The 14364-nt window shown below is 42.6% G+C and overlaps 1 protein-coding gene across 2 annotated transcripts in view; it reads right to left on the bottom strand.

Moving 5' to 3' along the window:
- PAK3 (p21 (RAC1) activated kinase 3) overlaps window positions 1-14364 on the bottom strand; it is a 357271-nt gene that overhangs the window by 130646 nt on the left and 212261 nt on the right. For both annotated transcript variants that reach the window (XM_078688801.1, XM_078688802.1), the window contains exon 6: window positions 6627-6758. In XM_078688801.1, the coding sequence (XP_078544927.1) occupies window positions 6627-6758 (132 nt within the window). The remainder of the gene's footprint in view (window positions 1-6626; window positions 6759-14364) is intronic.

Genomic DNA, 14364 nt, shown 5'->3' with positions numbered 1-14364 from the left:
CCTGGTAACTGGAGTTATTGGGGAAGTTGTTTGGTGGCCTCCACAGCCCTGAAGCCGGGACCTACGCAGCTGAATGCCGCCGGGTGCTAATTGCTCAACACCGGCCAGCCGGGCCTGTTCGGAGCTGGCCCTTTAGGACGCATTGATTGCCGACGGGGAGCAGGAACAGAATTTCTCTGCTGGGGCGCAGCTCCTCGCACCACGCGACTGGGGTGCATTTGCGAGATGGGGACTCACTGGGAATACTTCTTCTTTGTGTAAAGCTGGAGGTGAGCAGTATCGACCCCATTTTCGAACTTGCCCGGTTTTTGCGGACCACCCCCGAATTTGCCCCAGCCTTGAATTGATGAGGGGATGGCTGTTACCGAGGATAGCTCCTTAGAGGTCTGCCTTGTTGGCATCGGTACCTTGGACTGCTGCCTGCCGGTGCCGTCCTCGCCCCCATCTTATTGTCATTCTCCCTCCACGGTGGAACCGTTTGATGGCTCCCTGCACGAGATAGGCTGCAGTACCCTGCCTATCGCTGCGATGTGTGATGGGGTGTGCGGGTCATCTCGTAACGCGGTGATGTGGGGTCCCCAACCTGAGCTATCCTGTGGCACCATTCTCGCTGCTCTTGGGGACCTACGATCTGCGTGGAGGGATGGTTACCGAGAGCTGGGTGAGAAGCTTGATGGCGTTGCGTTCACTCTGAAGCGAATATGGCTGGACTGCTCCCAGTGGGGTGACGATTTGCCTTCTCCAGTTCCTGAGGTGGCTACTATGTTTCCCCGCGAGTGCGGAGGGGAGCGGATTATCCCTGATAGTGTTGTTGCCTGCGGACGGCCGTCTGCCAGCTCCTGTGGCGCTGCAGTGTATCTCTCCCACCTGGGGGCTGAGACTTCGTTCACGGTATCGTCGCTATTGCCCCGAACAATGCTTTTGCAGCTGTTAGCCCCTTTGACTGCATCCTCCTTCCAAGCCCCACGATCCTTGCTGTGGACTGAGTGTCATCGGGCGAACCTGGGGATGATGTTTGTCGGTGAAGGTGGACCTATTGGTAACGGGCGGCGTCCATTTTGTGTTCACAGACCTCTCCTCTGCCATGCGTGGACATTTTGTTTCTTTGTGTTGGGTGGGACGGGCTTCCCTCAGGGGCCATGTTTAGGGGGGCTCGCACGAACGAGCCAGGGCTAGGTGCTCCCTTTCATAGTTGATGGCTGCTTGGCTGGCGGAGGATCGGATTGATATGTCCCAATGTAACATTCAGCTGCGCTGTGTTTGATGACTCTCCCCATTCATTACCGTAACTGTTGCTTATTATTGTTGCCATTTACTCTTGGGGTGGAGAATGAACTTGTGGCTTGGGAGACCGGGAGCTCATATGTATGACCCTCCTCCGATTTATATGGTTTCTTCTTCTTTTCTTTCTTCCTTTTCTGTGTCTATATTTCGGGTATTCTTTATTGGGCGACAGACACACTGCTAGGGGGGGGTAGGCCGTAGCCTCTGCATGTGTGTAGGGTGGGGGGTGAGGAGGGGGGGCTTTTATTTTGTCTGTTTTCAGTTCCTATGGGCCTTATTTTTTCTCTTCCTTTTTTAATTCCTTTTCTTTTCTTCGGGTCAGTAGGGTGGCTTGGTGTGGGGTGGGTACGGACTGGCGCGAAATATTTTGGTGGTAGTTTATCCTTCCATTGCCATTTATGTGCCGATACTTTGCTTATGTTTCTCTGTTCGTTAGATATCCTTTGGTAGGCGTTGCCCACTCTTACTCTCGCTGGACTGTATGGTTACTGATCCTTCTCTGTTTCTATCCTTTTACGTATATTGTTAAAATTTTAAAATGAACCTTAATTCTCCTGTTTCTCGGCAGTCTGATGTTTTCCAGTGTAATTCTGATTGCTTGCTACTTTGTATTGATGTGCTGCTGAGTCACCGTATAACTTATGAAAGTGCTTAGACAGACGTCGAGGCCGGCCGGGTGGTTGTAGGCCCGTAAATGTTTGATGAAACTGCACAATAAAGGTTTAAAAAAAAAAAAAAAAAATCAAGTGAGAACATTGAAGAAGGATTTTGATGGGAAAATACACTAGTCTCGTTCCTTTTAATTTTAAACTATAAATGGCCCCTTACTGTAAGCTTTTTAAGTATACTTGAGGGAGGTACACCTTTCCAAAGGAAACACAATGTAAAATCACTGGCACATTATTTTTTACTAATGCAATTAAAATATTGAAGACCATCCAAAAGGGAAACAAACCATATAACAAACCAGATCAAGAGTTAGACCATATTCAATCAACTTAGAGGTACAACAATGGAAACACAGAGAAAGGTGAACAGAAGCACCATTAAGCAGACCCTCCAGTTTTTTGCGATTTGCAAAATAATCGCGAAATCAGCTGAAGGGCGCGATGACCGCGATTTTGACCTTTTTGGCCGAGAAAAAGGTATTCGGCAGGCAGCAAATAAGATGGTGACATCGTATTGGCTGTAAGCGCCTACGTCATCACGTGGGCCCGTACAGCCGTAATAGTTGCCTGCTTACTCCTCCGGCATCTAAACGAGTGGCTGCGTGCGCTTTAGAGGGAAAGGCATGTCTCCGAGAAAGCTGAGCAATAGCCATTTCTTCTTTTGACTAAGGACACATCAAGATTCCCTCAAGAACAGAGAGGGTTCTTTCTTCTTCGTGAAGCAAGTCACCAACATTCTCACCTAGTATCCCAGTACTGCCACAACATTCCATGTGTACCTAACGCTCCGCCTTTAATTCCTCTCACCAAAAGCCACTTCGCATCTTCGGTTTCATGAAATGCTGGCAAAACTGCATTTGCATCGTCTTTTGTCTTGAAAATGACTGCGCACACCGAGTGGGTGCTGCCTCTGCCGAGCCCCCACCTACACTGCATCCCAGCATTGCAAACATTCAGATATTCTGTCCCTGCTTCACTGCCTCTCCCTCAAAGATAGGAAAGTGAGGGCCTCACATATTTAGCCTATGTTGTGGTGCCGCCAATCTGTTTATTTTTCCCAGGGCGCTGCATGTCCCGGTTCAGTTTGAAGGAGCTGTGGCTGTTTCTTGCTCCATAAGACGCTACATGGTTCGTGCTGCAGTAAATAAAGGAAACCCATGTCCAAGGGGACAGGAGAAAAGCGGGTTACTTTGGGTGCAGGCGTTCTTGTGGTATAACATTTTACAACTGGCTCATGAAGAGATTTTAAAAATGCAAACGAGGCTGCCAATATGTTTATCTTGCCCCGAGAGCATTCGTGAAATACAACAAAATAATAATGAAGATTTATTTACAGCTGGATGACAAAGTGGGATTGTAGCTGGGCATTGAACCTTCACTCGAATTTCACCTTCAGTGCTAAACCACACATCATCTGATCATGTGCAAACAATTGTATTTTGCCGTACCTAAAACTAACTGCAATGTATGCAATGGAAAAGCATTGGTCCCCTGCTAGGTGGAGTGAGTACGTCTGCCATTGACACCTCTCAGAGGGTTTATTGTTACAGAAAGCAGAGCTAAGAACACCACAGCTTCGTCTCATGGAGAAGGAAGGGGCTACGCTCCCACACTGGCACCCTGGGACTAACTGGCAAAACTCCTGATGTTCAGCACTTGTGCCCGGGCACAGCCCCACACTCCATTCAGAATCTGCCTGCATTATGGTCCGGGGCTTGGATGACAATTTAGGAATTTTAAAGGAGACACACTGAAATACTTCAGCTTTACCCAGGAGTCTCTGGGCTGCCTGTGATCGTAATATAAAACATGTTTCCCATTCTCTGATAATTATATTGGGCCCTATTTTCTTCATCCCTGAAGTAAACAATACTCTGTCTGGGTATTAGAAGTGTGACAGCCAATGAAAACCCAAGGTTATGCCTGGCTTTGACTCGGTTTGCGGTACTCCTGGACCATCAAGCCCGAAACAAGCCAAACTTTCTTGTGGCTTCTGCCCACTATGTTCCGGTAGGTAAGACCGCCGGTTTCTAACCTATGCTCTTGGGTAAAGTCATATTTAGTACTGGACTAGTTACCTCTGTACACAAAATGAGGGGTATCTGTATGACTAATTACACAACAATTTAAAAAGCACTTATAATGTTTTTATGCAATTCTATTATTGCGCTGTTCTTTCTAATGCAGAATGTTAGAGTGCTGTGCATCACACCCACGTATTAAACAGAGACAATAAATCATACACTTGTGAATTAAATGTGTATGACGTTACATATAAAAAAAGGGTTACAAGGTGTAAGAGTCCCCTATCACCCATACTACAAGGCATTAGGCTGTATTAGAAAGATTACAAGGTAAGAACTACAGGTAGCAAAAAGATCTCTGTGCCATAAGCCTGGGGATGGGGGGTTGCTCGCAGAGGAGTTGTGGTGGGAATAATCTCATGTTTGGGATGTAGACTGCACACACAGCACCTGTAAGTCACATTGAGGTGGGCTGTATTGTGAAAGGGCTTACACCTACCTCATGCCACTGATCGGCGTAGCAGTGGCGCAACACAGGGCCCAGCAGCCCCGCAGTTCGGTGGGGCCCCCTCAGCACAATACTCTGGCTGGAGGGCTCCCGATTGAGTTCAGAGGGGGTCTTTCCACGTACCTTGCAGGGTGGCCCCCCTCTGCTTTCATTACGCCAGTGCTTACATTAGCCATGGCAATGCATTACTACCCACTATGATCCTGTGCCCTAGGGCACCTGAGGAAGCGGTATCATGCCTCATGGGTCCAGGAGGCAGTGGTGCCCGGCAGGGGTGCTTACATGGGTGCTAGAACATCCCAGGGAGAAATAGGATCCCCTCTTATGAGGTTAGGATTGTAGCTGTGCTTCCAATGAGCTGAAGACACTTTAAACATGCCTATTTCAAAGTGGATTACTCTGCTAAAACGGTTTCCATCAATTTAAGGCTGAAAATGAATGATTATGAGGAAAATAAAGTGCCGCAAAAATGACGCTAAATTTCCATATTTGTGCCTCTAAATTTCCATATTTGTGCCGCTAAATTTGCTTATCCATGCCGCAATATCCTGGGGGGTCTGATAAAGTAAATACGCAGGTGGAACTGCGACTGATCAGAGAGCCATTATGGCTGCGAAGTTCCTCATCATTTCCTGGGTAACATTTGAAAAAGAAAGCAATGAAGTTTTACCCAAAGATTGGGAAGTTGGGAACTAGGCAGAAGTGGTAGGCGAGAAAATGATGACATTTTGTGCAACTGGTTCAGGTTTTTTTGGGATGTTATAGCCAAAGAAAGGTTGGAGAGTTCAAATGATTGCAAGGCGTGAAAGGGGTTGTAGATGTCTATAACTGTTACCTGCATAACCAAAGGCAGGCATCATGCATACAACAGCAAGAGTAACTTAATTGCGTTGGTGAGGGGGTTCCAGGGTAGTGACATCACTAATACAAAGGCTTCAAAGGTCACTTGTACTTTCATTCAGAGCTTGATACTGGATTTTCATGTAGCTCTCCATTTATAGAAGACTCAAAGCTGGAAGGCTAAGTTGGCCTTCCAGGACATAAACATGTGGCCGACAGTTTAAACACAGGTGTCAGAAGACAGTATTTATCTTTGAGATGCGAAATTATATTTTGGATCAGCGATGAAGTTGAAAGATGCTGAACAGCAGCTGGGCACCATAATTATACAGTGGGAGTCAGAACTAATGAAGGGGGCTTCCATTTAGGATGCTTGATTGAGCCAATGTTCAAAGGGCAAAGAAGCCTCCCGGGCTAACAAAGCAGAAAGAAACTCCATCAGGCTGACACAGCAAGAAGTCGTCTCACCAAACTGACAAGGCAAGACACACACACCTTTTGTGAAAGGTGCAGGACACAAATAAAGTGAACAGGTAGAGTTTCAGGCTATAGATGACACCAGAAGCAGACACCCTCAGATGCTGGTGAGCATCATCTGCACACTGCTAAACGACTGCTCTTTCAAAACTGGCCCCAGTGGTTTCCTGCTGGGGTGAGCAGTGAGTGGGATAGGCTGGAGTCTAGCAGTGCTCAAAGTTTCATAAAGAAGTTTGCAGGAGACAGAGATGTTAGGATAATTTGTAACCATGGGGCTTATTTTGAGTTTGGAGGACGGGATACTCCATCACAAATGTAGCAAATATCCCATCTGGGGGCATAACACAGGCCCCTCCCCCTGTGGAGCAGTGGGACCAACCCTTCAGGGGAGGCCCATTCCTCCACAGGCCAATGGATATCGGGACTCACACTTTGCTGCTAGGGCCCTATCATTTAACATTATATGTCACTGATCCAGTCTGCAGTAGTATAAGTACCATACGTTATAATACACTTTAATATGGTGGATGGGATACGCACCACTTTTGTAATGGAGTAAGCCATCCGCACAACTCTGAATAAAGGCCATAACTATGGTAGTTTATTTTACAATATCATCCATCAATGTAAAACTTCTAAGATTTATACACTTTTGTGCAACAGGTCAACATTACCACAAAAATCCGCTATTTCTCATCTGGCCAAAAGGGGAGCCACAATTTTTATAAAATCCTGATCAGCCTATCACACACACCCTCATCACAGCAATGTTACAACTCATTGACAATAGATGCAACAGTTGGAAGTAGAAGTGGTCTTTCTTACGGATTTTGTATGCTCGGGCCTAGGTGCAATGACAGGTGGCGGCTCATTGTCATCTTCCTCCTCTTCGTCCTCTTCATCCTCCTCTTCTGATACAGGGGGAGCCAGAGGAGGCTCAGAGGCCGTTTTTGTGCTCTGAAGGAAAATAAATGTACACAGAGGTCTTTATCAAGAGCTTCTTCCCAGAGGTCAAATATCAGATGCTGCATGTTATCCTTGTGTGCCCTTTGAGGTCACTGGTCATACAACATTTAGGTCCTAGAGATGCGGTGGTCACTGGGCCCTTTTGTTAATGCCTACGTCAGAAAGGGCTCATCTTACTATGAATCACAGAATACTTATTGCCATGCATTAAATCATGCCCAGATACCATATTGGCAATAAAAAGCTAAAAAAAAACAGCTTGTACACCTGCAAAAGAAATTTTGGTTGGTTCCGTCTATTTCCATATTCATTAGTATGGTGCTGTGCAATGCCTCAATGTGATTAAAAAAATGTGATTAACAGTCATATCAGGAACTTTGGATTGACTCTACAAACAATCGCTAATGTAGAAAACAGACCTATAGTAGAGATAGTGGTGCATTACAAAAGCATCATTTACGAATGTCAGGGCTCACAATGTCCCACGAGAGATCCTATGCCGATCAACGCTCATAAAAGCTATCTCCATAGGTTCTAGTACCCTATGCCCATCAACTTACATATTAAAATACCTCCTCAGCACCTAGCACCCATGGGAGAAGAGATGGGGGCAGTGTCGGGCGTCGAAGGAAAATATACCCAGGCACCAAAATAAATGTTGCCCCCGTCACTGAATTAGAAAGTTAAAAGGGTGGCCCAAGTTTGCAAATACATTGAGATTGTTTTGAACTTGGCTGTATAACTGTTTTGCAAAGTGCAAAAGATGGATTTGAAATTGATGGAAGCAAAGTTTGTTTAAATATCAGGGAAATCAACAACCAGCTCAGTACCATAAAACATTCCCACAAACAGCCCAAAAAATATCCCACAAAACCGACCTGTTAGACCAGCCCTTCAGGTACTGCCTGACAGACGTATATGCCAATCCAACCCTTGATGGGGCACCTTTGGCCAAGACACCCTTTCAAGAATGTGATTTAGGATCAGCACAGAACCCAACTGAGATGCAGTGCTGCTCCTTGGAAAGCACAGATATTGTCAAGTATATGAACATATTGTCATTTTTTTTGGGATCCTATCATGGTCAATGGGCATTAAATGCTATTTGCAATGATGTCAGTGGGGGGCGGGGGGAGGGTCAAATGTCATGCCCTGAGAGGTTGTCATGAATGTAATCAGCAGTGTCCATAAAGGATTACTATAAAATAATGATACTATTATATTATCTTTATTATAAGGAACAAAATATTTTAAGAAATACATTTCATTTATTTCTAATTACATTGAATGTGAAAAAAAGGAGAGCAGTGACTTGACCAAGTATGATCATTTCAGCAAGATGGTTGGTTATATATAAACAATTGCTACAGGACACAAACATTTCATCAATAGTCGAAAAGAGCATGCACTCAACATATAAAATGGCTATACGGTGTTAAAAGTGAAAGTGGTGCGGGAAAAGCGATCACGCACGAATAGTGAAATAAGAGCAGTAGAATAATCCATTTCATTAGAGAGAATACTTATCAATTATAAAGTTCATGAAAGTATATATAGTGCTATGCAGACAAGTATTGCAAATGTTTTTAATGCCGTGTGGCCGTCGATGGAGTTTCAACCCTGTGCAAGTAACCATGTCATCATCAGGACTGGAAATTATTTAGCAGAGCACAGCTAGAATAAATCAAATTTAAAGAGGGGCCTAATGCACCTGATCAAACTGCTTTGTGCACAGCATGCAACCACAATTCACTCCTACCATGTAGAACCATTGGTAAAAACAAACCGAACTGGCCTGTGAATTGAATGCAAAGAGAAATGAAAAGGGCAGCAAGAATACTCTGCAAGTGGAAATCCTCCCACTGGGACCCCTCTGTCTAAGGAATAGGCAGACACCAGGTGTCCGCAAGGATATCATCTGAGGTGCCACCAGAATAGAACACCCACAGTGATTGTGTAAGAGTTCTACAACAATTCCTAACTGAAATATAGGAAGAGACTGGCATGAATGAAGTGATGTGAAGTCCTGTCTCCACTACAGAAATAAGTGCGGGATCTGGGCATGAGAGTAGATGACCGGTCAGAAGAACAACATGTTTAAGGCAATAAAATCACTTACAATATTATGATCTAGCACTTAAACCATACGACTTAGAAAACAGGTTAGCGCAGTAACAAATATTTTGTGACCTGGCAGCCACAAGCCTAAAATGCAGAAAAGACATCTGGCCTATATAACTGTTTGCATACACCCCTTCTGACTCATCTTTGAGCAAAACAACCAGATACACCATGTGAAGATCTTGGGGGAGACATGCATGCTTGTTTTTCGGGATCACCATTAAGGAAGAACACAACATAGCAGAGGGCCATGGAAAGCATGGGCAACATCGGCGGAGTTGGACAAGGTGAGAAGGGGCTAGTGAAGCGCCACTCCTTCGGCCAGCCAATTGGAGAGAACCAAGATGGAAGTGCTGCATGAAGCACTCTATACACGAGAGCAAGGTAGATGCAAGGAATCCTTCAAACTTTAATCAATCAATCAGAGATTTGTGAAGCGCACTGCTCACCCATGGGTGTCGCAAGGCGCTCGGGTGAGGGGGGTTTCGAGCAGCTCAGTCTTGACATGCAAGGCACCACTGAACATTTGCTCCCTGTCACTAATGCCTCCATGTCTTCTTCGGAGTAAGGGTGGTCCAATGGGTGCCTGGACCATATGATGACCAGTGCAGCCACAAACAGTGCGGGTGTCATAGGTAATTTATAGCAGATTGTTTTCTTAATGTTATATCTGCTATTGTTGGCTAGAGGTTTGGAGGGGGGGGGAGCTGGGGAAGTCTCCGGGATCAAAGCCTACTTAGTAAACTTCTGAATCACCAAAAGCAAGTCAAGGCCCGACCTAGGATACGATACGTGCACAAGTGAAAGAGCAAGATATGATGCATAGGAACTGACAGGCAGTCATAAACCACCTGAAACTGCAAGATAGGTCTCTCCTCCAGGAAACCTACTAACAGAAACAAGATTGGGGCAAAATAAAATCCAAACAGTCCTCCATACAATATTTTGCATCAGGCCCAATTAAAACAAAGCTGGAGTGCCAAAACTGTAAATGAGGCACGGTTGTGGGAAACTTAACAAATTTATTATTCAGGATGACGTTGGGAGGGTCCTCACAGGGATTTTCCAGGTAGGCTCCTAGAAACTGATGGCCAGATCCATATGCTGTCAAAATTTGACCCAAGAAACATTTGCACCATTTCCGATACATGTGTGAAGGTTGATGATGAAGTTATTTTAGGGGCAGAATTGAATCTAATGAATGGTGGGGAGAGAGATAGCGCGATACAGCAACATAGAAGTAATGGGTGCAGCCACAGCACCACTCAATGAAAGGTTGAGTTCATTTGTGCTGTGGATATATGGAGGGCCGAACACCCAGCCAACTTATTATTATTCACTTGCACACCACTCTCATGCCAGAATAGAGCACTTCTTTATCAGTAACACATCAGCATCCAGACATGTTGATGGGTCAGATAGAGCTTTCAGACTACGCTCCATTAGCCATCAAAATCGTAATTCAGCACTCCAAGATGCAAAGAAAGCAATGCTAACTTAGCAACTTCCTTCTCCAAACTCCAACATAGGGGCCTATTCACAATGTGCATTCCGTAGTACTTTACCAGTGGTACTAATAAAGTACTACAAAATGCTATTCACTATGCTGCAAATGTAAATCTCCCCATCCACCTCTCCTATCTTTTCTTCTGAGAGATCATCACAAGTCTTAGCTATTGCCAAATGTAACTTAGACTTGTATGTGTAATTTGCTCCTATACGTTTGAGTAACTGTACTACTTGCGGTTATTCACAAAATCGAATGGCAAAGCTACTCCAAAGTTTAGACTTGCATGTCTCCACCCCGGAAACAGGGGGTGGTGGCAAATTCATGACTACGTTCCTACTGTCAAAAAGAAACAACAGTATATCCAGCACCACACATGACCAAATACTGATACTGCAACACTCGCCCATAGACAATAATGGTGGTAGGGACTAAAAATAAATTCCAATTAAAAAAACAACATTTAAATTAAATTATTTAAAATAGTTACAAATAGAAATAAAATGATTTAATATTAAAATATATAAAAAATAAAACATGCTTACTATTAAATTATAAAACTATTCTAGCATCCTTTTTAAATTAAAACAATTACAGTGACATTGCATTTCAATAAAATATAATTACATTACTTCTAATGCTATACATCATGGTTAAGAAGTATTAATATGTAATAAAAAATATTTGTTTACTTTAGGTGGGGATTTATTTTTATTTAAACATCAGAAAAATGATTTTAATTTAATTAAATATTTAATTTAAAATTAAATTAGTGAGGCACTATTTTTTCTTTTGTTCTACATTTAAAATTAATATTTAAAATTAATGTACATTATTATTTACCATAAGAAAAATGTACTAACTTTTTTCAAGTTTAATAAACGTTTTAACTTTTCCCTATACTCCACCATACGGAGATCTCTGCTTCAAAAAGTACAAAAAATGTAAATAAAATGTACTCAAAAAAGAGGGTGCTTTGAGCTGCCACAGTAAAAAGGTACAGAATAAACCGTAATACAACCAGCGGCTTAAAAAAAACTATTTATTTTAGTTGTGAAACTGAAAGTCCTGTCTTCAGAGCTGCATAGCCCCCTCACCCCCCTCTTTGATTACGAAACACTTTTCTGAGTGGACATGCCTACACTTTGAAAATGTAGATGTCGTGCAACCAAAAATCACAAGATGCCACAAAGATGACAAGCATGACAAAGTTATCCCCGAGAACGCACCTGTAGGTCCTGAAGCCTGGTAAAGCGATTGAGATGCTTTAAATTTTTGAAAGGTGGCATATGGTAGATATGGATAAGCAATTCATGACATTCTTAGCAAATCAAAAAAAAACAGTAGCTGAGCAGAGCACTGAAAAATAATCCCACCCTATTTTCCTCACAGATAGAAAGGGAAAGAAAGGCTTCTGGGTTTTGTTTCGTGATGCTACCTCACTTGCATAGATCAATTTACCAAACCATAAATAATTCATCGAAAGACACCTGAAGCCTAACAGGCGCGCATGAAACGTCTGCTATCGTATCACCATCGTGCCTTGTGAGCTTCAATGGCTGCCAATCATTTGAACGGCATTTGGGACATTTTCTTAGTTCATAAGCAGGCTCTGATCCTGGTAGAGGGCCACTGGTGTCATCATGGCTGGCAAGTGGGGCCAGGTGAGATGCTTAATCCAGAAAGCCCTGGCCTATCCCTGGGGTCCCGTGGAATGCGTTACAATGCCTTGAAATCTGGTTATGTTCTCAGATCCCGATTTTATCCACAAATTTCGCTTCTCATCTGTTGTGATTTGGAAGGGAATTTGTCCCTAATTCGATCTATACCTTCATATGCTCTTCCACAAGCCTGGCCCACTCGAGTGTTCTGTAACCTCATAAAACCTATCAAAGCTACAATGGAAACTTTCTATAAAATGCAATTTAATTAATTATGCACCTGCATAAATATGTGATGTGTTACTGTTTTTTCTATTTCTACGATTGGCCGAAAATTACTTTACTATCGCTATTAAGCAGCAATACAGCATTTCCTTCGATGTCAGCACAATTAAATGGTGTAATCAGAAGATCCTTAAAGAAAGTAACAATGCCCGGTAAATGCAAAATATAGGAACTATCCAACACTGAATTAGTAGAAGCAATGCCATAGGATGACAATAATTGTGTTTGACTGTCTAAATTCTAGAGGCATGCAACACCATAACAAGATGAGCATTTTTAATCAGGTGCCTGTTAAGTGGTTCATTTTAGAGCAAGCCTGACCAGAGATCGCCCGAGCCAGATTTCAGAGAGATATTCCAAATTAGCGTAAGAGGTGATGCAAACTGACAGATCAAAGGCTAACTTGTTCTAAGTATGCATCGTGGTGGGAGTGTTTGTTTTTTTAGAAGTTTTTGTGAAGTTGTGAATTGTGATTTTCATCTAGAACAAATAATAGCTTTAATAGAAAATAAGCCTGGTATTTGTCACTGTTAACAGCAGGCATGACTGTCTAACCATCGAGAAGTTCCTTTGTTATTTGGTAGGATATTTTCTTATAATATCATCCCCACTGACCCATCCTTGGCCTACCAGTGTTGTCACAGGGAATATGGTTAATGCCTTGAACAAATTGGTATAGTTAGAGTCTCTATTTTAGGCATAATGTTGCCTTCACCTCTTCCTCTGCTGGATGATAGATTCCACTAATACAGTCCATCAATATTATATACTCTTCAAAAACCCTGGCATTATCAAAACTGTTTATATATAGCCAGGGCAACTGACTGCTTTAATTTTGAACGAACAATAAGCAATTAATTTGGTATCAGATCCAACATGCAACTTTTTAGTGACTTTGCAGATCATAATTACAAAAAGAGGAAGGACATGTTTGCATACCGTTGTGGTGTTTTTTAGGGTTAGTATAGTTCAGATAGTGTAACATGGCTACAACAGGAATTCAGTCAACCGGTTTAAGTCCGTTGTTTCAAGTCAATGTGATCGGTAAATTTGGAAAAAAAACTATTGTGTTTGTCATTTAAACATAAAATGGTGATAAATTGGGGAGAGGATGTGGCCTTACGGTTAGAGCAGTCGCCCTCGAAGCTGGGGAACCGGGTTCGAGTCTCAGCAACGACGCTCAGCATACTGTGATTCTGGGCAAATCACTTAATCTACCCGTGCCTAACAAAAATTGAATGTGTCCATCTGTAACAAAACTGGTGCTCAAGTAAAGAGCTCTGATACCTGATATCTTTGGGTCAAGTTTGCACTATATAAAACAAAACAAAAAATTCTATTACTATTGTAATTTGATTAATTATTGGATATAGAATACTACATAGGTCGGTTGACATCGGGTATGATATTCATTTCTACAATTAAGACCAAGTCCTGCCATGAAAGCAGGGCATAATTATAGAATTTCAATGCAGAACATGACCTCACATTGGTGAAATCATGAAACTATCCGTTTAGCTACTAAACAAAGGTATAGGCATCATTTTGAGTAGGTCGAACAGTCCTGACATTTACTCATCCATTTACTAAAGTTCAAACCATTAGAAAAACAACATGACATTATTGTAAACAGCTTTATTGTCCTCTTTTTGCCAAATATAAACTTACTTTAGGATTATGCATCTATGAATGTTTGGTCTTTGAATCATTATCATATGAGCCTCAAAAATAACTAAAGCAGACTCCAGGTACACAGTCTCTCCTGCAACAAAGCTGTGTAAATGAAAGAAAATGTTGAAACTGAGGTATTTTTTATTTGGTCATAGTCTGGTTGCAATAGCAATACTATTGAAAGTACATCTGCAGATGATGGAGAAATTGTGAACTTTATTTCATCTTACTTTGTTAAGCTATGTCTGATAGATGAATAACGGTACAGACCTGAAGTGTGCACACTGTAATGAAATCTCCAGTTTTTACTACACTTTTGGATGAAACAAGCAGTCTATGTTGGAATTAACAT

This window comes from Lissotriton helveticus, chromosome 4_1, assembly GCF_964261635.1.
Source record: "Lissotriton helveticus chromosome 4_1, aLisHel1.1, whole genome shotgun sequence".
NCBI classification, from domain to species: domain Eukaryota; kingdom Metazoa; phylum Chordata; class Amphibia; order Caudata; family Salamandridae; genus Lissotriton; species Lissotriton helveticus.
The sequence above is the reverse complement of the archived record's forward strand: the minus strand, read 5'-3'. Positions and strand labels throughout refer to the sequence as shown.